The 26,545-nt window shown below is 43.7% G+C and overlaps 2 protein-coding genes across 3 annotated transcripts in view; one reads left to right on the top strand and one right to left on the bottom strand.

The window, feature by feature from the left end:
- LOC119657389 (RYamide receptor-like) overlaps nucleotides 1–26,545 on the bottom strand; it is a 290,267-nt gene that overhangs the window by 177,981 nt on the left and 85,741 nt on the right. The window lies entirely within an intron of this gene.
- Nucleotides 14,904–16,140, top strand: LOC119657391. Its single transcript, XM_038064277.1, has 2 exons — nucleotides 14,904–15,591; nucleotides 15,700–16,140. Exons 1-2 carry the CDS (start codon nucleotides 15,048–15,050, stop codon nucleotides 16,017–16,019), a joined length of 864 nt encoding a protein of 287 aa, XP_037920205.1. The 5' UTR covers nucleotides 14,904–15,047; the 3' UTR covers nucleotides 16,020–16,140.

Below are 26,545 nucleotides of genomic sequence, written 5' to 3'. Positions count from 1 at the left end.
TCTGTAGCATTTTGTAGTCTGGTTCGCGTTTTTAAAGATAATGCCTAATTATTCACAGCTTCGTTGGCATTTTTTCTTCAGAGTTACTGAGAAGCTGCATATCATTTTTGTGGGGATTCCTTTCACCTGTGTCGCCATTTGCGTATGTGAACTCGACTTGCACATGCATTGGAGTCATTAAAACTACAAAAATGATCACGATACACACATCAGTGTTCTACAGGGCAGTTAGAATAACTAATAGTAATAGATAACATTAATTCGTGCGAAAGAAAGCACAAATTTATCTATTTACTAAAGCCGATGATACATCACAATCCATATTGTGTAAAATTTTCATGAAGAAATATTTAAAAAAAAAAGGCAATGGCAGGAATTATTCAGAAGCATCTATCGAAAATATAGAATTACGGTGCCCTCCATAACTCGGTGCTGGATCATCTGAAATCAATAAATCAAAATTCTTTCAATTGAAAATCGTTTTCCCTAGTTAACACTGGGAGGGTTTTTTGAAATTTCAATTTTTTCACTTTTTGGGAATCATTTGAAATGAAAAACGCAATTTTTGTGAAGAAATTGGCTAATTTGTTATTGCAGCATAAAAAAAATCAACAAATTTGAAAAAACTTTCCGTAAGTCATGGACAGAAATAGTATTTAAAATTGCAAAAGGATCGGTGCAGTCATTTTAGAATTATGAGGGGCACTGACTTCAAAAACGTGAGTTGTGGCAAAATCATTTCGAAATTTTTAACATTAAAAAAATTGGAATAAACCGTTTATTAGCGAGTTTTGTAGGTTTTCCTCACACTGAATCTTGCATGAAGGTCAGTGGGACAAAGAACCTGCATTGAAGGCACAGGCTGCAACATAAACTACAATCCCAACGACAACAGAGGTTCCACTCAAGTGCTTTGGTGAAATTTCCGAAATAAGGTGGCTCGTACTCTCATTTTTGTTTTGCGTAAAGCGTCGACGCATCGCTCCAGGAGAGCCTCTTTGCTCTGATCTCCATAGATAGGCTTGATGGCACCCAAAACATCTTTAGAAAGAACACTATAACTGTGTTTGAATAAAACCAATGTATTGCCGGCTGCAGCTTTTTGTCATTCGAGCCACAAGTCCGCGCTGAGTCATGTATGAGACATGGTTGCTTAAACCGCTGTATCTTCCTTAGTTTGGCTCCGATTCATCTCAAATTTCCAAACAATATTTTTAAAAGATTTTCAATTCGGAAAATCATAAAAGAAAAATGCTAAAGTTTGAAAATGTTATCCCCTCCTCAACAAGAGGAGGGCAGCACAACCTGACTGATAAGAAAGCACAAATGTTTCAAGATGGGAAAAAGACAGTCCCGCAGAATGTTCAAATTGATATCCTGTCCGGTTACTGCGTCATAACATCAAGCTTTTGCCATTTGACTATTTACCGCAGAAACCGTCCTGAACGCTTTGCAACAACACTCTCTGTCGGTGTTCATCAAGGAAGTGCCCTACCACCACTCCTCTTCGTTATTGTTATGGGCTCTGTCACACGAGACAGTCCAAGGTCCAGGGCCCTACACACTACTTTATGTAGATGATGTTTTCCAAGCTCTTTCGTCTAATAGCAAAGCTAACCTCGAGCATCTTGTTCAAAAATGAAATTATCGCTTCATTCACACGGTCTAAGACTGAATCTGAATAAAACCGGATTTCTGACAACTGAACGTCTGAAATCCAAAAATTTCCTCTATGGTTCGGAGTGTTGGGCTGACTATAAAAGAAAAGAGAATTAAAGGCGGATCGCGATAGTGGAGACGAAGATGTTGAGTTGCATCCATAGCGTAATACCCCATGATCACATCCAAAACGAGGGCGTCTAACATCGAAATGGGATTCTACCCATACAATAGTGGCACACCTAACTGCTATCAGAAACTCGCTTGCTAAAACTGGTTGGACCATCGAAGTCAACTTGAGTCGACCAAAAACCGGACCGAAGCAACGATGGGTTGATACGCTTACTGATTATTTAAGAGCTTCTCGACTCCACAGAGATCAAGCTTATGAACAAGCTAAATGGTTATATCAATCAAGAGGAGCCGATCCGACTACTAAACGTGATAAAGGAGAAACAAGGAGACGAGTGTTTTGTTTGGAGGATCACTCTGCATCCGTACCTAATGACGGCTAAACGGGGCAAAGGCTGAAGAAGAAGAAGAATGACCAACCCCTTTCTTTCACTTTCTAGAAAAGATCTCGGATTTCTAGGGTTTCTGTATAAGGGGAAGTAGTAACTCGACGAAAACTGTAGAAGTAGTGATGAATAGTCCCATGGACAGGCCGTCAATCCCAGTGCTTTAACTCCATTGAAGCGCATCAATGGCCGGAATGATTTCACTTGCATTTGGAAGAGCAGTGCATATTCATCTACAAGAGCTGGATGTGAGACGGTTGAAAACCGTGCTATGACTCCTTTGGTAAACGGATACACGGTTCTGAAATCATTGTTATTTGCCGCAGCTTCTGTTACCCTGATTAGTGAAATAATAAATTACCTTTTGATAATTTGACGCTCTTCCGGGACGTAATCAACGATCGAGTAGCGCTACTCGAAAAGAACATATTTAATAAGCTCATCATTATTCTCATGCGGATCATTTAAAGCATCTGCCGTACAATTGATACAATAACATAGCTCCTTGTCAAAGGGTACTGTAGGGCTTAGGGCGAGACGTGGATTGGTACCCACGATAGAGCAAAAAGCCCGGGAAACGCCTGCTGAACCAACACCAACAGCTCTATTACCAAACCCTATCGCCACCTCCACGAGGTGAAGCTGTTAGCTCTTTCTTAACGACAATCTGCAGACGAAGAAGCATGAAAGCGAGGGAGGAATGGGACAAATCGTACCAACTGGTACGGCATGGCAACCCTGAATCTAAAGCAACTTATTACGAAGACACAAAAGGAGCTTCCGACCGAAGAGATTTTACAACGACGAGCGGGGGAATGAAAACGAACGAAGGATTTGCGCATTTTCACATGGAACGAGCGCTCAATGTACAGATCGAATACTGCCTAGCAGTCGATACTTTTTCCCAATATAAGGCTGATGTAAACGGGTTACAATAGATGCGCTGGAAGGGACCAGTTTCCTGAAGAAGAGCCACTACACCGTTTTTTATAGTGGCCACCCACTAAACCATGTGCTCGGAGTGGGTTTCTTAATCAGCCCAAAAATATAACACGTTGTTATCGGCTTTGAAAACATAAGCGAAAGGCTATACACTATGCGTTTACGAGGCAAATTCAGATATATAAGCCTCATTAACTTTCATGCCCTTCAGAGGAGACTGCTGAGTCGGAAAAGAATTTTTACGAGGCAGTAAAACGAACTGTCTAAGCTTGTCCCAGGTATGATATCAAAATCATACTTGGGGATTTCAAAAGCCAAGTGGGGAAGGAACCCGTATTTGGACGATACATCGGCTCCCATAGCTTACATAAGGAAACCAACGATAATGCACTGCGGATTATTCAATTAGAAGTGTTACACGAAATGGTTGATGGAAGTATCTGGTTTGGGTGGAAAGCGATCCACAAACAAACATGGGCCTCTCCAGACGCGATCACTTTCAACCAAATTAACCACGTATAGATTGAACGCTGCAACCTTTCAGCCTTAATGAATGTCAGAACATATAGAGGGCCAATATAGACTCGGATCATTATCTCATTGGCATGGCGCTCTGGGCTGGAATTACAACTCCACCTAGGATCACCTCTTACAATTAGGTAAGAATTTATACTGAGCATCCACAGCCCAGCCCTCCGTAACTCCTATAAGGTGGAAATGAAAATGTCATAATAACTGCAGTCAACAGAGATCTCGAGATAAAGCATCGTCTTGGCTCCAGCCGCAAGAAAAGTTGGAATGGTTTGACGGTGAATGTAAGCTAGCAACGGAATGGAAGAATATTTCACACCGGGTAATGTTGCATTTTCAAATAACGCGGGCACGCGCGGAGACTTATCACGAACTCTGTCGGGCGTAGAAGTGACTTTACAGACGGAAAAAGTAAGCCTGGGAGAGAGTAACCTGGGAGAACTAAAAGTGCAGAGACCAACCGCACCAGCCACGCAAGTTTTACCATCACATCAGCAGGATGAAGCTTTATACTCCTTCATGCTTATTCTGCCAGAACCAAAAAGGGAAATCTGGTTTCCGACAGAGATATTTGAACGATGGGTTGCGTATTTCGGTCAACTGCTCAGCAACCAGAACATCGGCGAGTTGTAGGTCCCCCCACCTGAAAACGACGGACAAATGCTGCCACCACCAAGTACGGAATAAATAGTCCGTTCAATTCATCGGCTTAAAGTCAAAAGAATTGGTTAAATATGGGGGCGAGCAATTATACGAAGCCGTTCATCCACTAATTCTCAAGTTGTGGGACGGCGAATCATTGTCTTACAACTGGCAAACTGCCCCATACATCAAAAGGGAGACATCACAAAATGCAGCAATTATAGAGGTATCACGTTGCTGAGTACCATATAAAAGATATTCTCCCCTATTTTGATAGGCCGGATAGCCCCATATGCCCAAAACATCATTGGTCCATACCAGAGAGACTTCACTCCAGGCAAATCATTAACAAATCAGATTTTGTCTATGTGGCAAACGATGGAAAAAGTATTGGAATATAGACATCAGTTGGACCATCTTTTTATCGACTTTAAGGCCGCCTATGATAGCGTGATCAGGATAAAACTGTATAGAATTCGGTATCCCGACGAAAGACGTTGCAGGTCAGTTGAAACCTAACTGACCTTATGAGAAGTTCTATGCTCGAACAATGTGCTACTAATGACAAATGTTCGAGGAAGGTGTTATCACAGCCCACCTTGGCATTCAGTTCTCCCATGCGGATCATAATGTCACCCTTAGGAAGCTACTCCTGGACTGGATTCAAGAAAGTCTCCATCTCCCCTGAGTCAGAAGTCTTCGGTGGTGTGTAGCACTATCCTATTGCATTGTTTCTAATTCTGGACCGGAATTTCGCTGTCAGTATTTTGTTCGAAAGACCCGCTTTATTGTTGCGGTAAGCATTAATCCGCGTTAGCTTTACTGAGGTTCTGGAGTACGATAGCACAGTGCCGCAAGTGGAAGGCAGAGTCCCACCATCTAGCTTCAGCTTACCCTAGAGTGTCCATTTAGCAAGGCTGGAACTCTCGCTCAGGTTGGAAAAAGCGAGCATAACGATACCGTCGAGGAGCGCACTTCTAAAGACTAGTTCGTAACCTGGTACGATAGCCAGAGGTAGTTCCGGGCAGGTCCTCCCTTACCCGGAGCGTGGATAACGTTTCTATTGTAGACCAAGAAAATTTTAAAATGAGACAATTCAGCAGCCCAATCAAATTGATTAGTTTGACTAGGCTGACCCAGGCAATTCACAACGGTCTAAGACAAGGGAATGTCCTATTATGTATTCTTTTCAATCTGGCCTTAGAAAAGTGGTCAGTGATGCAGATGTAAACGCGAGAAGCACGATCTTTTTCAGGTCCACCCAACTACTAGACTATGCTGATAATATTGACATTATGGCAAGAATAATCCGAGGTCCGCGCGATCTTGGGGTGCACATTTATGATGGCAAACTGAAGTGTTTGGTGGCAACATCAACACTAAAAAGCAAAGAAGTAACATCATCAAATCGAACTGGTCAAAGAAGCACAATAAAGATGGGAGAGTACAAATTTCAGACGGTTAATAATTTCTCCTATCTAGGGTCGAAAATCACAACCGATAATAACGACGGTGATGGAACCCACGCACGGTTGTTGACAACCAACAGAGCCTATTTCCGCTTACAAAAATTGTTCCACTCCATATGATTAAAGCTCTTACTGAACCCGACAGTGCTTTTGCCAGTCCTCGTGTATTCCTCCTCCTCCGAAGAATTTTTGGCCCTTTACATAAGGATGGAGGATTGCGTAGCCTATCTAACGACGAAATTTATGAGTGATACTACGACCATCTGGTTGGGGATAACTTAATCTATCTAACTTAATCTAAATAGGATATCGATTGTTGTGCTGTTTGATCATGATGATGTTATACACAGCACTCTCCAGATGCATCTAGTGTCGAAATTCTCCAAATGCATCTAGTGTCGAAATTCTTCGAATAGTACAGTCTAAGAAAATGAGATCTCATTATTTTTAATGATTCTGCGCCGTGCTACTTTAGAAGCTTCAGTATTCATCGCGACTTGAAGTTTTTGGCGCAACGAAAGATGATTGATCGACTGAACGAACTTGTCATAGAAAGTCAACATTATTGCTTGAACAGGAGAAATTTTTGCTCTGTCGAAAATACAAAATAACTAGCTGCTAACTCTCTTTTCCCGAATTCTATGAAGGAATTTAGACTGTTTTTAGATTTAAGCTTTGATAATTTCTTGTACTTTGTTAAGGGATAGCAAGGTCCAAAAATAAATGTAGCATTATGCAAAAATGGTAACCAGCACAAAGAAAGCAACTTGCCCTGTTACTCGAAAACCTCAAAAACTCGACGATGCGTATCTCTACAATACCATCGGGATACTCTAGCCTGACAAAATCTGGAATGGAGAGATGCATTGGCTTATGTATGGAAGTAACTTTGGATAGATCATACGTCAAAAAGGGCAGAATGCCTGGCATTGAGGATGCTTTGGAAACATGTGTCGCAAAACAACAGTGGAGGAATGCAGGCTTCTCGCTTCTCGGAAAGTCTAGGAGAGGGGTGCTGAAATACATTTCCAGAAACTGACCAATGCAGGGGACAATAGCAACCAGATATGTAAATACATTTATCATTTCTTCATTGCGTTCCAACTTATAAATTCTATCCAACTACTGACATAAAACCGGGTAACAGCTTGTATTACAGTGGAAACTTTTGACATAAAGGCTACGCGTGGCATTATTAATTCAATAAATATCAAAGTATAGGACAAGAAAAACAAACCCCATACGAAGAAATATATAAATCGGAATCGGAATGTCCGTACATACATACATGCATGTACATTATTCTGTTTCACTCAAGTATTCAATAAACAGAAAACATCATATTTTATTACTTTCAATCCCAACCCAAGGTTATTCGCTGTTCAAAAGAGCTTTATTACACGCAAACCTACCACTTGGCGCTGAAATTGTTAGCACACACTTCCTTCAACTATAAAAGTCGACTAGGACTGAAACCAGTACGCAATATTATCCTGGAATTGTGAACTAGTTATGCCTATAGGAATGGATTCCATGCTCCCTTCCTTGTTTACAATTCTTCTGGGCATTCGCTGCGTAGGTTTGTTTGGCGAAACCTAAATGGGCTTGGAAGTTGCGATATTGGAAAAGTTTTTTTTCATTTTTATTGACGAACACTGATGTTGTGAAATTCTATACATTTCCGGGTTTTGCGTCAAGAATAAAGATAACTAATGCAAGGTGTAATTTTGTTCATTTGATTTTTCAAATGACTTAAGAGATCCCCAAGTCCAGTTGGATTGAGATCCACTTATGTTCTCTAGAACTTGGGCAACGCAATAAAACTCAACAACGCTTTCAATTGGAGGCAAAAGTAAATGGGTTTGTAAATTGCAACAATTGTAAGTGGCAGGAGTTGGGATTATGGCCTTGGGCATTTACCCCTCAGCTCCTTACTATTTCGCATTCACATCTCCAGTCATATAGTTTGACCAGTTTGTCTCCGACTATATGCTGACCTATAGATATTTAATCTTCTGCATTAAATTTTGTTCCATTATTTCTCTGTGTATTTGATATAAACTGTTAAAGTTACTTAAGATTTTAAGTTTAGTAAACACCTTGGATAGTACCCTTCATCAATTTGAGACTGCAAACATTCCATAGAAGCAATGACTCCCCTCTACATAGGGGGGTTAAAAATCCACTCAGTGTAAGAGGCGACACAAAGGACGTGAATTTGTGTACAAGTAATCCGCAAATTTCAAACGTAACCTTTCGATAGCCCAGTAAAAGATGTTTCTCCAGATGAGGCTCTGTATCTCGAAGGGGCCACGTGCTTTGAGTCGAATATGAGAAAAAGTATTACCATGTTTACCGAAAATAAATAAAATAATCCTCCTAATTTTAGCGCCACAGCATTCTAAGAACTCACTCCATATTCTTTTACGACCTCCATAGGGAGAGTGATTTCACCCATAACGGATTTTATAAGGAAAAACTTACGATTCGATGAAATCAGAATTGGGGCTGTTTTTAGCTACTTTCGGGGCTCTCAGGAGCGCAACGAGGTGTTCAACGTGATATTCTTCCTATCCTTCGTCAGAAAATCTTGCCAGAGTCAGGAGCCTAAGCGAATTTCGATGTTACAGCTATGTAACCTTGGGTCACATTGTCATATGGTTAAGTGGACAAAGAACCATCTATGTGGGAATGCTAAGCACGTACTTAGAAAAGCCACAGTGTCATAAGCGGTCAAAGTGCACATCCAGCCAATTACCACATATGTCGATCAATATAAAGGAATGGTTACCACAAGGAGAATTCATAATAAAATATGGGAAGCAATGCTGAACAAGGTGGCAATTACACAAATGACACAAAGCTTGGCCTAACCGGGTACTCCTTACGCCCGAGCTCTTAGGAAGAAAGACACTTCTTGAAAGCAAAGCAGAGCCAGTCCCTAGTCTACTATCAAGCTCTTTCCGAAATTTAGATGAACTTCTCGCTTCAATCCGAGCGTGCTATTGCCCAAGTGTTGACAGATGCCCTGAAGGGGTATGGCTTTTACCAAAAATCTTAACGGTAAAAATTGTGCGAGTCAGATGAAATCACTCGGTCAATGCAGTTTCTTCTTGTAATCTTCAACAATTTCCAGAATTCGTAAGGCATCAAAGGAAAAAACAATCTCTCTTGAGCCAGAAAATTTCAAGTTTGTATCCTTTTTTTGTACTTTGCTCAAAGAGTCAACCAGTGGACTGCAGAATCGACTGATACGAAATGTTGCACTTTAGGAGCAAAAATATTGATAAACCTCTCGACGAAAACGTTTACAGCGTGGTCATGACAACATGCTGTATGAGACGACCCTACTGCTGACAACATGCTGTCGATCTAGACTGCAAAGACAAAAGAAGTCGGGAAATCGGAAGCTGGATGCTTCAGGATATTTGGGCAGCGGAGTAGAGATTTGTTCCATTAGTACCTAGCACGTAATATATCCATATATCATGTGAAAATATCTACTTTCGCGTGATATTGACATTCAAAGTCTTGAATTTGCACAGAAGCGACAAATTTGAACTATTATAACTTTGTTAGTAAAAGTGCGATTTCCACCAAACGTCGCAAAATCATTCTCTATGTTATAGCCTACATTGCTGAAATTTCATAATTCTAGGATGAACTTGAGGTGGGTTTTCTGTCTATTATTAAAAATAATAGTAAGGTAATAGGTAACTTTGCTCTTAGGCACTCATCCTTCTCCTATTTGCAGCTTGCCTCCTTCTTTGTTCCTTCAGCAACTCCTCCTGCATTTCGATGATTGCGGACTCCTCCTCGGACTCCAGCATCTCATTAACCAAGCTCTCCGGGGTCCCGCTCCTGCCCAGCACCTGGTTTAAGCTCCTTCTCTCCATCGCAAATCGTGGGCAGTGAAACATCACATGCTCTGGATCCTCCGGTATGCCATCGCATCTGGGACAGTTCGGAAAATCATCCAACCCAAAGCGGTGCAGATACTGCCTGTAGCAACTACCGTATCCCGTGAGGAACTGGGTAATGTGGTAGTTGGTCTCCCCATGTTTTCGCTCAAGCCACACCCTAATGTTGGGAATGAGCCTGTGCGTCCACCAACTTTTCGTAGACTTGTCTCATCTGGGTTGCCAGAGATCAAGCGACTCTGACCTTGCCGCATTTCTACGCTGTGCATGCCGCTCCATATGTCTTGCATTGTACAGGACACTCATTTCTTTGGCCAGAATGTCAACCGGGATCATGCCTGCCACCACCAATACTGCCTCATCTGATGTGGTTCTAAAAACACTGCAAACCCTCAAAGCCATTCGCCGGTAAACCGAGTTCACCTGCTTCCTTCTCTGAGAGTTTGAAAGCGCCTCTGCTCACACAGGCGACAAGTAGAGCCGGATGGAGCGCACCACTCCGGCTAGCACCAACCTCCGGCAATGTTTCGGCCCACCAATATTTGGCAACATTTTTGCAAGTGCCGTGGTGGCACTGGCTGCCTTTTGGCATGCATACTGTAGGTGCTCCCTAAAACTCAATTTGGTGTCAATTATTACCCCCAGGTATTTGATAGTCGGCTTTGATACGACCGTATGTCCACCGACCTCCACTTTTACAGTGTTATTCTTCCTGCGTTTCGTTATTAAGACCGCTTCCGTTTTCGTGTCCGCCAAGGTCAGCCCGGCCTTTTCTAGCCAGGACTTTACCGCTCTCACTGTTTCCGTTGCGTAAACCTCCACATCTTCTGGGTGTTTTGCTGCAACAACCACAGCTAGGTCATCAGCAAAGCCGACAATCGTAGTCCCCTCTGGGATGGGAAGAGCAAGCACCCCATTATACATGATATTCCACAACAGGGGATCAAGTACCGATCCCTGTGGTACCCCGGCTGTGACAATGTACTCTTTGGGGCCCTCATCCGTCCCGTACCAGAGAGTCCTCTCTGAGAGGTAGTTTTCCACCAAATTCGCTAAGTATCCGGGGACACCTATGTCAGCCAACGCCCCTTTAATTCTATTCCAGTTGGCCGAGTTGAATGCGTTTTTGACATCCAACGCCACCACGGCACAGCAGCCGCCAGAAATCAGTGCACCTTTTGCCAGGTTTACCACCATGCCAAATGCGTCCACCGTAGAATGGGCGCGTCGGAAACCAAACTGGCGTTCCGACAAACCATTGCTCGCTTTGACGATGGGCAGGAGTCTGTTGTAGATGACTCTCTCCATCATCTTCCCCATTGTATCCAACAGGCAGATAGGACGATACGACGCTGGGTTTCCAGGTGGCTTGCCAGGCTTCGGAAGCAACACCAACTTTTGCTTTTTCCACTGGGCAGGGAATATTCCTCCTTTTAGGCACGCCTCGAAGGTGTTGGCGAAAAGGTCGGGCCTAGTCTTCACTGCCAGTTTCAAAGCTCGGTTGGGGATGCCATCCAAACCTGGGGCCTTGTTGTCACCGAACCTACCACATATTTCCCGCAGCTCCTCCACAGTTACAGGCGGTATTATGCCGTCATTTAGCTGGACAAAAATTTGCCTTCCCCTATTTTCGTGGTGAGGGAACAGAGTGGTAACAATCTGTTTCAGGAGGCGCGGACAGGTCACCTGGGGTGATTTCCGCAGCCTTTTCATCACCACTCTGTAAGCCTCGCCCCAAGTTTATGTCGGCATGGTCGCACAGCTGTTTGAAGCAGTTCTTTTTGCTCCTCCGAATGGCTTCCTTTAGGCGGCCACGCTATTGCTTGTGTACCTCCTCTCGACCGTCGCCACCGGGTTTTCCCCTGAGCCTCTGGCAAAGCCTCCTTGCCCGAAAACATACGGCTCGCAAACTTGCGATTTCGTTGTTCCACCAGCAGTTGGGTTGCCTACTGGGGAGCAATCGCCTTCTGGGCATAGTAGCATCGCATGCTTCAGTCACCCATCGAGTGATCTGGGTGACTTTCTCTCCAGCCGTACCACTCAGGGATATGTCGGATTTGAGCACCGCGGAAAACGTGTCCCCTTCGAAAACTTTCACTGTCCAGCCAAGCATACCACCCGGCATTCTGCGAAAACTCTTTTTCGAGCTCGATCCGCCCTTGATCTCTATGCAGATTGCCTGGTGGTCGCTGTGAGTATAGTCCTCACTGACATGCCAAGCGATTCTACTGGCTAAACTGGCACTCACGTATGTCAGGTCCACTATAGACCCCCCGGAAAGTGTACGAAGACCCAACATTCGCCAGTACCACGTCCAGCTTCGCGAATGCTTCGAGGAGAACACGTCCCCTGACATTAGTTATCCGGCTGCCCCATTCAAGAGCCCACGCATTGAAATCGCCTCCTATTATGATCGGCCAACGTCCTCTTGCATCCAAAACAAGAGCAGCAAGCATCCGCTCATACTCGACGAGTATAGCGCTGGGTGGAGCATAGCAGCTGTAGATGTGGATGCCCTTCACCTTCGCTCTGATGAAGCCTTCCCCCGGGTGCTCCATTATTTCCTGGAAGGCTGGTTCTCCACAAGTCCACAGCGCTGCTTGGTCCGTTTGGTCTTTGACCCAAACGCTACCACCGCGGTTTCGGTATGGTTCACTTAGTATGGCCACATCGATGTTTTTCTCGCGGATGGTTTGCGCGAGTAGATCCTGCGCCGCCTCGCAGTGGTTGAGGTTGATTTGTATCAACCTCATCTGCGATTTGTGCTAAGGGCTCTCCTGTATTCCGGGCACCTGCTGCTGCCCGCAATGTGCCGATGGTTCTCCCTCCCCCTTAAATTCGACATAGAAGGATATAACTCAATGTATATGTTTACAGTTCCCACATTTCCATCAAATTTCGCTATATGTCGCTTAATGTTTCCAAGAAAAGGTAAAAAGATAAAAGTTCCTCATTCCTTGCCTCAGCGAGTAAGGCTGGTTTCATCCTGTTATGGGGGACTATAGCACCGCGAGCTTCTTGATTCCCATAACCATGAGGTTCAAATGAGTGTTGCCAATAATAAAAATTAAAACACAATCATGTGGGATCTTCAACTGCACACAAAGTGGTGAATCAAGTGGAGACACATATCTGCAATGCTGATAATTAAGTGGTCACACCTAAATATTAAGAGGACTTAAGCCCCACATTGCCCTGCCACGAAAGTCACAATCATCAAATATCCATGATCAGATGGTAGAGACCAAGAGGAGTATGTCTGAAGTTGACATGGAAACCAGTCAACAGCGCAAGAGCCAAATGGTATTTATGCTATCCGGAGGAAGATTTGGAAACGGAAAACGCGTTCAAGACCTAAACATTTAAGAGAAGAGTTGAAGAAAAGGAAGGAAGCAAAGATCAGTTCAAATAATTTCATGAGCGAATGCACGACTGAATGGCTCAGGACCACAGTCTCTGACAAACTGGAAGGAAGCAAGAACTATCAACGTCTGCTAGGGATAATATACAAGCGGTAAATATTATAATAGTCTTCTTACCCAAAACCGCAGCAATTAAGGCTAAGAAACTTGCCCAAAATGAAGGCTTCCATACACATGTGTGGGGAACACTCAAAAGCAAAGCAGAAAGGAAAGAACAATCAAGAACAGCAAGTACCGTATTAACTGTTGATTTGGTAATATCCCGGTAAAAGCGCGATGTTTCGGATTTTACAAAGAGGAAAAATCTACAAGGATTCCAGAAGAAATCAAGGGCATTATACAAGCCGAAGGGCTCATGGGCACTATAGAGGCCGAATGGCCGGAACGAGTAAGGATGTGGACCTGCCGCCTATTGAGGAGAAGAGGCTGGTCGATCTCAATCTGGACCTCCTAAGCCTAATGGCAGGCAGTCGGCCACAGGAAAATGCCATGTCAGAGGAGGAAGATGATACTCAGACACTAGAGAAGAACTCCAGATATTAGATCGTAAGAGAGCCCAGAGAAATCTTCACTATGCAAAAGTTACGGCTGTTGTAATTGCAAGGCGGTCTCCAATAGCTTTGGCTCACGAACCCAGGATATACCGGCAACAAACCAGCCTGTATCATCCCTTAATCTGCAGTAAACTCTACATATGTATATCTTCCAGAGTTCCTACTAGAGGCCTCATGGCTGCTCAAATCCCATTGGAGGCTGAAGGGAGAACTCGTGAAGCAATCGCGCATTGGCCTACTTCGTTAAGATTATTCCCAGATCGAGCCGGAGCAAGTGAAGTACTGCAAATGGAAGGCACTAATACTTTGGCTGCGGTAACAGCAGCAAGCACAACGAGAGACATCAACCAGAGCTCTGGTAATTTCTAGGTCTACGTGTATATACTGGAACTGTAATTATTATTTAGGAAAAGGAATAGCGGGAATCTGGGCAGGCAAAACCAAATGGCTGTGTCCGGAATGCAATATGGAAGATTCTCGGAATAGGCTCGGAATAGGTCGCCACTGTCAGCGGGTAGCGCTTCTTGCTTGCTAAATGTAAGAAACACCTTCAATTCTGCCAGGTGGTGCCATATGCTTGTGGCACTGAAAAATCGTTTCCGTAGCAGGGTACCTAGTGCGTACATTGAGGAACCATTTAAAGGACCGTGACCTACTCTACGAGACCCAAGAAGGACAGTGCTAACTGAATTTCATATCTAGGGCAGTTCCTTGACCAGAACGTTTGAAACGTTTTATGCGAAAGTCTTCGACAACTCAAGATGTCTATAAAATCGCACGGATGGTGATTCAGCTCTTAGTGGTTAGCACACGCGCGCGCGGTTTTGCAAGTTCAGCGTACACTTGGAATGGTGATGTGGTGAGTAGGAAAATAAATGACGGCTGAACATGTATTTTCCCAAGCCCAAGAGAAAACCGAAGTTGTTGTTCTAACCGAGGAAAGGGTCCCCATAGACCTCCATATTCAGAGTATTGAATAAATCGGTGGTGTGACACCTTTCGATGGGAGGGTGTCAAGTGTCTCGGACACCATAATCGAGGCCACTCGTGGAGGACACAAATTAAGGAAGGACAACATTCCAGGATACCTGACGAAAGGGTTAACCCAGAGTTAGTGATATAGAACTGTGGAAAGATTGTAAGTGATTATCATTAAAGAAAGTAACTTTTAAATATGCATGCCCAATTCAAGCTCAGTCTACTGCCCCTCTAACTTTAGTAGTCATTACTTTTGGAGAATACGAATTGCTATTGACATTTGTTAGCTTTTATTATTTTACTAATCTAGCGTAACCTACGCGACTAATTTCAAAATACAATTCATATAAATTCTTCCTTAAGTTGTACTTGTCAAATATATTGATAAAATTTCAAGTTCTTTTACCACAAAATGACCGCGATAATATCAACTTATCGCCATGATTATACCGCGCCGAAAAATGCGCGTTACAGCTTTCTCAAGAAAGTTCAAATAAATGCTGACCCGTGTAAAGAAATTTGTCCCTGTGTGGAGGAAAAGCCACGAGCTGACTTATCAAAGTTGGGTGAAAAATGTGAAACAACAAATTGGACGGGGACTGCTCCAGCCGAGAAAATGGATGTACCACATATGGCTGCGGAGCCACCACTAATGGCAAGGGAGGCGTCAACTGATCCTTGCTTTCACGACCAACCAAATCGATTTCTCAAAACCATTTCGAATACTTATCCAGACCTTTACGAAAGATTGAAGAATATGCCGCATGATGAGCTTCGACGTAGCATTGAGAACAGTCGCTTCAGGACCACGTATCAGGTAGATTATTGTCACTTGGATGAACACGCACCGCGCTTCTATGAAGACTCAAAAGAACGAAAGGACGAGGCGCAGTATCGCATGGCGAAGTTAAACGATCCATGTGAAATGTTTGACACGAATGAGTATCAAGTGAAAGGTCAGTTTATCTTCGTCTTAAACAACAGCTTATATCTTTAGTCGATTTCACTTCACAATTTATAGAATACTTCACAATATGATAATTACAAAACAAATAAACTTTTAGGTCGTTTTGGAGGAGGAGATGGACCCTTCGGTGGTGGAAAAGAAGAGGCCCCTTTGGAGGAGATAAAAATGTATAAACCCGTAAAGGAAGCTCCTAAGCAAGAAGAAGGACGAAAATCAACAAGTCATTGGGATGCGGGAAAATTTACTAAACAACTAAATTTATCAGAATATATGGATACCATGTGCCGGACAGGATTAATTGTGCTAGAAAGCAACTTGCATGATCACTCTGCTTGCCGCAAAGGCAAAAATTGTAATCATGTAATAAAGAGCAAGGACCCCAAAGGCTTGAAACTTCTAATAAATAAATTTCAATGAAGCTGTTTCGCTGGTATTTCGAAATTTGGATGTGAAAATAAATAAGATCATTTGCAGATGGTTCGCCCCTTTTTACAGTAAAGAATATTTTTAAAATGATTTTTCCGCCTTTTCAATTTTACGCATATGTATTGATCATTAAATGTAAGTAAGGAGTGAAACCGGGAGCTAGACGCTTCAGGTATGAATGATTTTATATAACTTGTACGAGAAGATTTATTCACGATGATTTTATTTGGCAGTTGCATTCGACTTTGTACTTACTGACTTGAGATTTGTCTATTTTATGATTAAAACAGAAGGGAGGAGTTAGTGTGAAACTGTCGTCCTGTCCCTAGCTACTCCCTCTAGCACTTGACTTTGGTGGTCGGATGGGATTCTAGAAAATTTCTCCAGGGGTTCACACCTAGCAATGATATACTCTGCGCTTTGTTTCCAGTAATGATTCTGTAGAGCAATATAATGAAACTTTGTAAATAACTACTGCACGTCATAACAATCAGTTCCTCAAAGAGTGAAAGTGATGTGTGGCTCTCCAGGAGCCAAGTCTATCCTCTACCAAGACTGTTAATGGGTGGTGATAGCCACAACCTGTACGAGGTGACCCCACTGGGGATTCGCCTCCCCAATCCAGTCTGTTATACGAACCTTGCGATTGGATAGCGTGCAGTCTGGGGTAACTGACTGTATCGAATGGAGCCTCACTATACCTGGTTACCTCAATGAGTTAGTTTAACTTTAATATGCTACGGGGCGACTACGGCACGGCAGGATCAAATGAATGAGCAATCTGAAGAGAAAAAGGAAAATAAAAGCAAACCAGCGAAACCCCGGATCTCAACAAACTGACCCACGTTTATACTGAGCGCCACATGATTACACCTGAAACGGGAGCCAGGCGATGAGGCCAAACATTGTTCTTCTGCGAAGACCACAACCAATAAATTCTTTACTCGAGTGAAAACACGTCTGAGATCAGTATATCGAACCTCAGGAAAGAGACAGGCGTCGGTGGCGCAGGTGCTAAATGGTACCTGCTTCATTCAAAGGAAGGCCTGAAAGCAGATGAGGCCCTTAAAAAGGCCCAGGATAGATCTAAGCTTTCGTTATCAGAGCAAACAAAGCGGGGAGCAGAAAAGATCAGCTCACATGCGCCCAAAAGAACCCAAACCCAAACCCAAGGGGTTGGAAATCACGAGTAGATCAGTGGTGAATGCAGGAGTCATGAGGCACACCTTTGGCAATGTTGGTGCTGGTGAAAAAATTTCCGGAGTAAACACTCGCTCGTGAAAATTAGGAAATTATCGAAGGCCTTGCCGTCATGGAAATTTGGAATGGATAGAGTACAAAGCTTGTGTTCACGGGCATATGCTTTCGATCAGGTCATAATATACTGGTGGACTAGGTACTGTGGAATAGCTTAGGACAATAATCACAAAATTGCCAGGCCCGAAAGGATCGAGACTTTTGACATGTGCTGGGGATGATGTGCAGGAGCACGCATGGTGACGATCTAGAGTAGATGACCTTTGCCTGGAGGCAATCAAATGACCAAATTGCCATATTAGCAGTAGATTTGGCGATATACTTATGCATGCGTGGAAGGAGAAGCCGAGGCAAGACACTTCGGAGGAGGCATCGGGTGGAGGCCATAGAGGCTGAAAGGACAGGATCAATCAAGGAAATGGATCTGCCATCCAGTGAGAACGAAAGGCTGGATGACCTAGAACGAGATCTTTTAGAGTACCAGGAAAACTACAATATGCAGGAAAGTGTCATGTAGAAGGAGGAGTTCGATACTTCGATAGTGGAGGAGGGCTCCAAGCACTAATGGAGGTAATTGCCAACATCAAGATAGCCCAGTCATACAAAAACTGCATCTGCAATGATTGCAAAGACAATCTCCAAGGACAACACTGGAATAGTGCTGGCTCAAGAACCCCGGGGGTAACGGGGTCAGATTCGTGGTCTGAAAGTATGCAGGTAATTCGTGGCTCCACTTCAATCAAACTAAGAGCTTGCATTAGCTGGCTTGTAATTTAAAATAAACAAGTCCCTCAGAGTTCTTGGCTAGAGAATTTGTGCCTGTCCAAGTTTCACTGGAAGTCAGGAAGACACCTTATGAGGTAGTCGAGGCATTGGGCTACTTCCTAGGAAACCATATGCGCTAGGCTGGTAAAGTTCTGTGAGGGGAAGATGCGCTAGCATTTTTCCTCCGCTGCCGAGGTGAGTGCCTTCTCAAAGGTATTCTTAGCAATAATTAGATATATATAACATAGGGAGCACTCCAAACTTCGTGACCAGCACTAGGCAAGATGTACTAGACATAACCTCAGGTAATATTCTCTTGAAAGAGCTGGTCATTGATTGGAGGGTGTGGGACGAGCCCTATATGTCGGATTACAGAATAATTAGATTTGACTTTGAGAGCAACTCGGAAGTAAAACGAATAATAAGGAATCCCAGGAGAACGGATTGGAACTCCTATGCATCGTACTTGAATAATAAACAACCTGGCTCATCTAGAAACGGGCGGTGAAATCAGGTGCGAACTGAAACTGAATCTAGTAATGAAAGATCTCAATGAAGCCGTCATTGACGCATATGAGGCCAGCTGTCCACCCAAGACAATTAAGTAATCAAGGGATGTTCCCCTGAGTAGGAACCTAGCCAAAATGAGAACTGGGCAAAACAAATCAGAGACCGTACGAGGTACACAATTGCGCTGACGGCATGTAGCAACGCGATCAAAGAAGCAAAGCGGAACAATTCCAGGGAATTTTTGTGAATAGTTAGAACAAACGATAGAAGCAGCAAGGCTATAAAAAGCTATTGCTATTGCTATTCTTTGATATATGAAAAGTAAAATGGGGTTCTGCACCACGACAGAGGGTACCTGACACCCAACATTCTACCTGATACCCCAACAATGGACTGAAGGGAGAAACAGATGAATTCGAAACTAGTGAAAGAGGTATGCTCAGAAGCTCGGGTGAAATGGGCAGCGGGAACTTTTAAACCACTGAAATCACCCGGAGTAGGTAGAATTTTCACTGCATTACTCCAGGGAGGCCTAGAAATCATCCTAAGATCTCTCCTGAGAGTGGCTAGGGGCAGCCTAGCCCCGGGATATATACTAAAGATGTGGAAACGCGCGAAAGTGGTATTTATTTTGAAAGTGGGTAAAGAGGATCCTTTTCACTTTAAATATTCCAGACCAATCTGCCTAACATCATTCGCCTACATCCATGTTAGAAAGCTTACCCGGCAGAACTGTCAACCAACCGGAGTCCAAGAAACGAAGGAAATAGCACTGTTTGTGTTTTTAGATATCGGAGGAGTGTTCCATAACATATCGCGCACAGTGCTACGAAAGGAAAAGCGAAACACCCTGGCCTTCTGGATGGGCAGAATGCTAGAGGGGAGGCAAATAGAAGTACAGTAGGCAGGTACAAATTCTATTGTCAGGAACACTACTTAAGGTTGTCCACAAGCGGGGTATTATCACCATTAAGGTGCAGCATGATAGTTGATAGACTCCAAGGAAAGTTAACAAACACTAGAAAACAGGTCTAGGGTTACGCTGATGATATTGTTTAAATCTATAGGGGCAGATAAGAGGATAGCTTATGTGACAGAATTGAAACCGCACTGCGGATCACTGGTAACTGGTGCAGAAAGGCGCGGTTGCGCTTGCTTTGCCTAAGAGCCATTAGATTACATGGCATGGAGGCGAAACGAGTAACAAAGGTCAAATATTTGGGAATCACACTAGACCATAAACTCCTTTGGAAAACACATGTTGAAAACATATCTCAGAAAGCCAGAAGGGCTCTGGTGACTTGCAAGTGCATAGCAAGGAAAAATGTTGCAGATACATGAATTAGGCCTACGAGTAATTATGGGGCGGTAATCTGAGCAAACTGAACTGAACTCAGCAGAGCAGCCAGTGAGAATCAGGTTCTTCGGGGATTGACACCTCTCCATCTACATATATAGATGCAGGCAAGGATGGCAATATTCAGAATGTCCGGGAGTACCAGTGAGGCCTAAATGGAATAAAAATTCATACTCTTTCTAGGCGGCGTGCGTACCGAATTACTGATACGAAGAGATAAACATGACAGCGAGGTTTCACTTCGATGAGAAGTTTGAAACAAGTTGGAGCAAGAGGACAAACTGGGAGAGCGTTGTATTAAGATACGGTTTTGTAGCGATGGCTACCATTTCACTTTCCACCTCACAATTGCCGAAACTCATAAATTTGACAAAGCAACACGTGTACTGTTGCGGAAGAGTTTTGGGCAGAGCTCCGCTCTAGTCGGTGGTCAGAAACAGAAGGAAGTGCACCGCGCCGACCTCGAGATGTCCCGGGGGTAGTACAGTGCATCGGCGGAGACATTAGCATTTCCGGCAACGCAGTCGGTGCTTTATGTCACCGCTGCCCAAACCAGCAACCTGCCACACTGGCGGATCCTTCGCTGCAGTGGAAACGGTCCTTGGGGTCATTGGTCCAAGAAAAACGCAATTTGAACCAATGTTTAAGGATGCCAGCATATTTCAGGTGGAAATATGCGCCATAGACAGATGTCAGGAGAGGAGCAACGGCGACGCTATATGGGCCAGAACCATTCTGTCGAGTCGGAAATGGGTTCAAGATCGACTCAATGTCTGCCTGTCTATCTGTCATATTCCATTTACTCGAAAACGGATAATCCGATTACTACGAAATTTGGTAAGAAGGTGTGGTCTGAGAATCCCTACATATAGCAGGTAGCACCATTTGGTATTGAGTTTAAGGATGGGACTCCCCATACATGTGAAAGGGTGGTGTAATTTTTTTTCACCAAATATATTCATGTACGGTATCAAATGAAAGGGTTCGATTGAGTACTTTTCGTGTTTGGTTCTGATATTAGGTGAAACGAAGGTAAGTGAGGGCTCAAAAGGTGTTCCGCAAAAAGTCAAGCAGGCCCCGTTCCCAAAACCTATCCAAACCAAAAGGAGGAAAATTACAGTAAGAAACTTAAATATTTACATATATGTGCGTATTTTAAAAGTGGCAATTATTTATATGCACGTACTGAGGCTGGGTCAGACATTTGTTTGACACAGAATGTGTGAAACAGACACTTGTCTGACACAGCCATTTATCTATCTGATATCTGATAGAGCCAGAAATATTTACTTGGCACAACCCCAGGAGAAAAAGAATGTCTTTGCGTTGCAATTCTTCAGATTTGAAAATATTTTTCACCTTCAATTCTCTTATTGGATATTAAGCCCGACTTCACTTTACGTACGTACACATAATCAGATCATTAAGGCGCTGATATTCGCTATCCAGGCGACTACTATTATTACGATTTAAAAAAATCGTGTTCGTACTTGGAAATGCAGGCAGAATTCCTATTCGTACTCGCAAATACGAATACGTTTGAATTTATTTTCGGACGTGAGAATACAGCAGTATTCGTGGTTTGGGAAAATATGAAGGAATATATTGGATTTGTAGCTATGTACGAATGCAAAAATGTCCGCAGTAATTTCGCACATAAAATAAACGCAAAACCTTTATACGCGAAGCGCGTGCTCCCTGTATTCCGAGTTGTTCTATTATAACATTAATTGGGCTTTTATATTTAAACTTCATTAGTTGCACAAACAAATGTAATCGATTCTTATAAGCATCTCTCGAAAGGGTCTTTCCATTTTTACCTTTGCATAGAATTATGCTTGAATTCCCGAAACAAAATTATGCATTAATTAAAAGCGAGGGGTAGTCCAATTATTGCAAAGTGTTAAATTTGCAAAGGTTTGCAATGACTTCACTTGTCGATACGCAACGTCCAAGAATAAAACTTCTCTTGGCTGCCAATATGTAGGTAATGGTATTCCCAATTTAGAGGGGCCATCATGTTTTAAGGAATATTTTTACCTGTACAAAAACACGATATAAAATGTCTGGATAGGCACACCCAATAAACTAAATAAACCCCAGGTAGGATTAAACCGAAATTAATTAAATAGTCCCTGACTATGAAACCCAAGATAATCCCTTAGCTCCGGCGTTAAAAGAAGCTTTCCCAAGAAAAACAAAAAGATTCAACCATGATAATTCGACAAGATTACCAAGATTTTTTATTCCTGAAAAGTTTCCCGATAAAATCAGCGTTTTACCTCGGGGAAGAAACACTCGTAAACGAGTTTAATTCAGTTTAAATTCATCACTTACAAAACGTTTTGCTTACACTTAATCGCATCATTGTTTAGCAATTAAAACTTTTGTCCAGCTTTGCGTAGAATGGTGGATTCGTCCGCCGACTACATCCTTGCCACCGTATTCCTTTTCAACAAGCAAATTTAATTTGCCAACTTTGCAGCCAAGGAGAATGCCCGGGCAATATAATTCGTATGAAGAGAAGGTGGGTCCAGCATCTAAATTGCTCCCGCAGGAACGCAAATACATTACGAGGGAAGAACGATGAAAGCCGTTCCAAACGTTTTTATGGTGTAATTGCACGAGAAATTACATCTTTAAATTGCTGATAAAGATGCTGTGTACAGATTATATAATGACTGGTTCAAATGACCCATCAGTAGCGTGATAACGTATCTAAACAATAATTAGCACATTTGATATGATGATAATTGCAGACCACTCTTCTCTGAGTTTATCAATTAAACACAACCTGCATCAGTGGAACCTGCATACACTAGAATCACTTGTATCCGTGCAGCAATTGCGCTTCCAATCTTAGAAACTAATTTCATATCGGCTGCCGAACATGATGTCGACTTTCGCATTATTTGTTAAAGCTTCAGATTCATTATCAACATTTGCTCCTAATTCATTATATATCCTGCAAACAGCCTCAATTATATGCAAATGACACAGTATCTGCACAGATAAATGTAATTATTTTAGTGGTTGCAGTCCCGCATTTCGCTGTTGGTGGTGCTTTCAACGCATTTTGGGCGATGGTAATAATTTCATTTTGTTGTCTCTGGTTTTATTGTGCGGAGATTTTGCAAAAACGAGGATACAAATTGCAGGAAACTAATTATGAATTGATACTATATTGATTCCGAACATTATTTATCGCATGGAGCTGCGAATCCTTTATCAGACAAACAAACCACAAGAAAAAATCCGACACACTGAAAATGCAACCGACTTTTGGGATATAGAATTCAACAACAACTGACATGATAACAGAGCAAAGGTAGAATGCCAAAAGGGTCAACAACAAATGGGTGTTTATGTAAGTTTCTCAGAAGTATGGCAAAGGAAGCGTCAAGGTTTCTAAAAGCGCGCGAAGATATTTCATCATCATCATTATCAACGGCGTAACAACCGGTATCCGGTCTAGGCATTCCTTAATAAGGAATTCCAAATATCCCGGTTTTGCGCCGAGTCCACCAATTCGATATCCCTAAAACCTGTCTAGCGTCCTGGCCTACGCCATCGCTTCATCTTAGGCGGGATCTGCCTCGTCTTCTTGTTCTACCATAGATATTGCCCTTATAGACTTTCCGGATTATCCTCATCCATACGGATTAAGTGACCCGCCCACTGTAACTTATTGAGCCGGATTTTATCCACGACCTGGCGGTCATGGTATCGCTCATAGATTTCGTCGTTATGTAGGCTACGGAATCGTCCATCCTCATGTAGGGGGCCAAAAATTATTCTCTCGAACGTGGCCAAAAGTTCGCAATTCTTCTTGCTAAGAACCCAAGTATCCGAGAAATATATTAGGACTGGCAAGATCATTGTTTTGTACAGTAAGAGCTTTGACCGTATGGTGAGACGCTTCGAGCGGAACAGTTTTTGTAAGCTGAAATAGGCTCTATCGCTGTTCAATCTCCAATTTAACTTAGGCTTTAGGATCACACTCAGATGCTTTAGATTAGAGAAAAGAACCAATCTTTTTTTATTTAGCTACGGAAGGTGGAATTCGGGTACTCTTGCTTGGTGAAGAATAGTATTAGCCCCGCTTTCGTCCATCATCCCTGGGGCATACCACTGTTTGCAGGTCTGGTCGAGTGGTTACCTCCGCAAAACTGGATTATCTAAGTTCATAGAATGGATTTTATCCAATGCGTAAGATACCCCTTCAATCCTATTCTATTCTTGCTTAATGACGTTGATACTTATGTTGTTGTATGGCTCCTCCCTTTCCAGGAAAGCACACAATTCACAATCCTCCTCGCTGGCGGGGAAGTAGGAGCTCCTGGGCTTCATCAGAAGATTTCATTCAGAGGTCATCCGACTTGATATGAAAGGAGTCCAATAATAGTCTAATAGTCCAGCCAGGACCGTTTTTTCGGCAGTCTTGATGGCCGACTTTTACCTCTTCCGAGAGTACTTGTATAGTTACCAAATTTCCCTCGATCCCTCGACGATTACCTACCTTGACGTGGTGAGGGAGCTCAGTAAGGAAGATCCTTCAGGAAACGGGAGGTGACACCTGAATAATAATAATAATCGTTGGCGCAACAATCCATGTTGGATCAGGGCCTTGAAGTGTGTTAGAGCACTTCATTCAAGACCGTAACGGTACACCACAGTAGACTGTAGGAGGCAATGTGGTCAGCATTGCGCTCGTCCGAAATTATTACCCTGATTTGACTCAGGTACTCATTCACAGCTGAGTCGACTGGTATCCGACGTCAAATCACGATACAAATTCCACTGCCACCAGTGAGATTTGAACCGCGACCTTCCGTACGACAGCCTTGCGCTCTAACCACTCAGCTATCCGGATAGTACACCTAGTGACACCTGAAGCCAAGCGGTAATCAAAACCCCAAGCCAAGGTGTGACTACCGTGCCGAGGGCTGGATGGTCACAGGGGTTAAGATATGGCCGTAAACGGTGAACTCTGGGTACCAGGCGACCCCCAGTTTCAACTAGCCTTGTCTCGGCAAAAAGGGGCTCTGCCGAGATCGAATTACTTTCTCCGGAAAAATTGAGGCCATGGCAGCCAACTATGAAAAAACAAAAACATAAACCTACTAAGCAAACGCAATTAAACTTCGATCGTGACGATCCAACCCCGAGTGAAGGGGCAACCCTGAGATCATCGATGGAGAACCTGAGTCTAGACTCAGATTCCCCACTTATTCAAGTGGGAACCAATTCAATTGGGACCCAGTCCTTAACGGACGAACCGAAGCAGGCCCCTTCTGTCAGTACTCTTGACCCCAGGCTCCAATCGGCGCCACCTGCTGAGGCTGAAGTCTTGCCCATGGGTAAGCACCTGTCCACGGACAGCAAACTGCCTTCGGGCATACCGCCTTCGGGCAAACCGCCTTCGAGCAAACAGCTTCCGGCAAACCGCCTTCGGGCAAACCGCCTTCGGGCAAACCGCCTTCGGGCAAACCGCCTACGGGCAAACCGCCTCCGGGCAACGCACAACCAAAGAGCTGTGCCAAGGTTGAGGGGTAAGGAGCGTTTGGGCACCTGCGGCTAAGGGGAAACCGAAGCGGCAGCGGTCCTCGGACGATCCTAACTCTTCGACACAAAAGGCGGCAAAGAGGTCTCGGCCGGCAACGGCTAGGCCTTCATTTGCAGTTAAGGCTATCGAAGCCGATGGATGGGTCCTGTATGACGACTCTAATCCATCCGGCTACGATACTGAGCTGTGCGAACAGCTTAGGAGGAAACTCCTCCGAGCTGTAAGGGCTGCGTCCGCGCAGGCGTATACCGTGTAGGTGTAGGTGTATACCGTAAAATGTTACGGTTGAACTTTGCCGACGAAGACACAAGCGAGTGACTCAGGCAGTACTGCTCCTCCCGTAACGATGTGTGGGAGGGTGTGTGACTAACCTTGAAAAGGGTCTCTGAGGATCCATCGATCAAAAAGTGCTTTCTCTGGCTTCCAGAAAAAGAGCGAAATGGTGTCGGGGTTCTGGAACAACTTGGTGTACAGAACAACCTTAACACTTCCACCTGGTTGCTGCTAGGCAGCAAAACAGGAGAGAGAACCGATAGGCCGGGAACTTTCCTCACTATCGGGTTGCCGGCTCTACTATGGGCTGGGGACCGTCACGTTACAAGTGTCGGATCCTAAAACCATTGAAGGGGACATGCAGCCCCCGGCATCTTCATCTGAAAGGTAAATGAGGTGCCACATTTCCCAAGTAAATTTGCAGCATTGTAAAGCGGCGACTGCACTTATCAGTCGTCAGATCAATAGCGGCAAAACATTTATATACCTCATACAAGAACCGTGGGTTGTTGGTGGGGCAGTCAAGGGCCTAAACTTGCAACATGCTGACCTATTGTATGCCAATGGAAGCGAGCGACCCCGCGCCTGCATGGTAGTCTCCAAAGGCTAACCAGGTTAATGACCTATGTGATGGCGACACCACATCGGCTAAGCTAACCATAAAAAGTCAACAGGGGGGTCAACAGAGATACTATGGTGTTCTGCATATTTCCCCTATGACGCAGAAGACGTTCCCAGTAGAACATTCATCAGAGCTATCCAATATGCCAAAAGTAGAGGCATGGGGGT

This window comes from Hermetia illucens, chromosome 5 (assembly GCF_905115235.1).
Source record: "Hermetia illucens chromosome 5, iHerIll2.2.curated.20191125, whole genome shotgun sequence".
Lineage (NCBI taxonomy): Eukaryota > Metazoa > Arthropoda > Insecta > Diptera > Stratiomyidae > Hermetia > Hermetia illucens.
The sequence above is the reverse complement of the archived record's forward strand: the minus strand, read 5'-3'. Positions and strand labels throughout refer to the sequence as shown.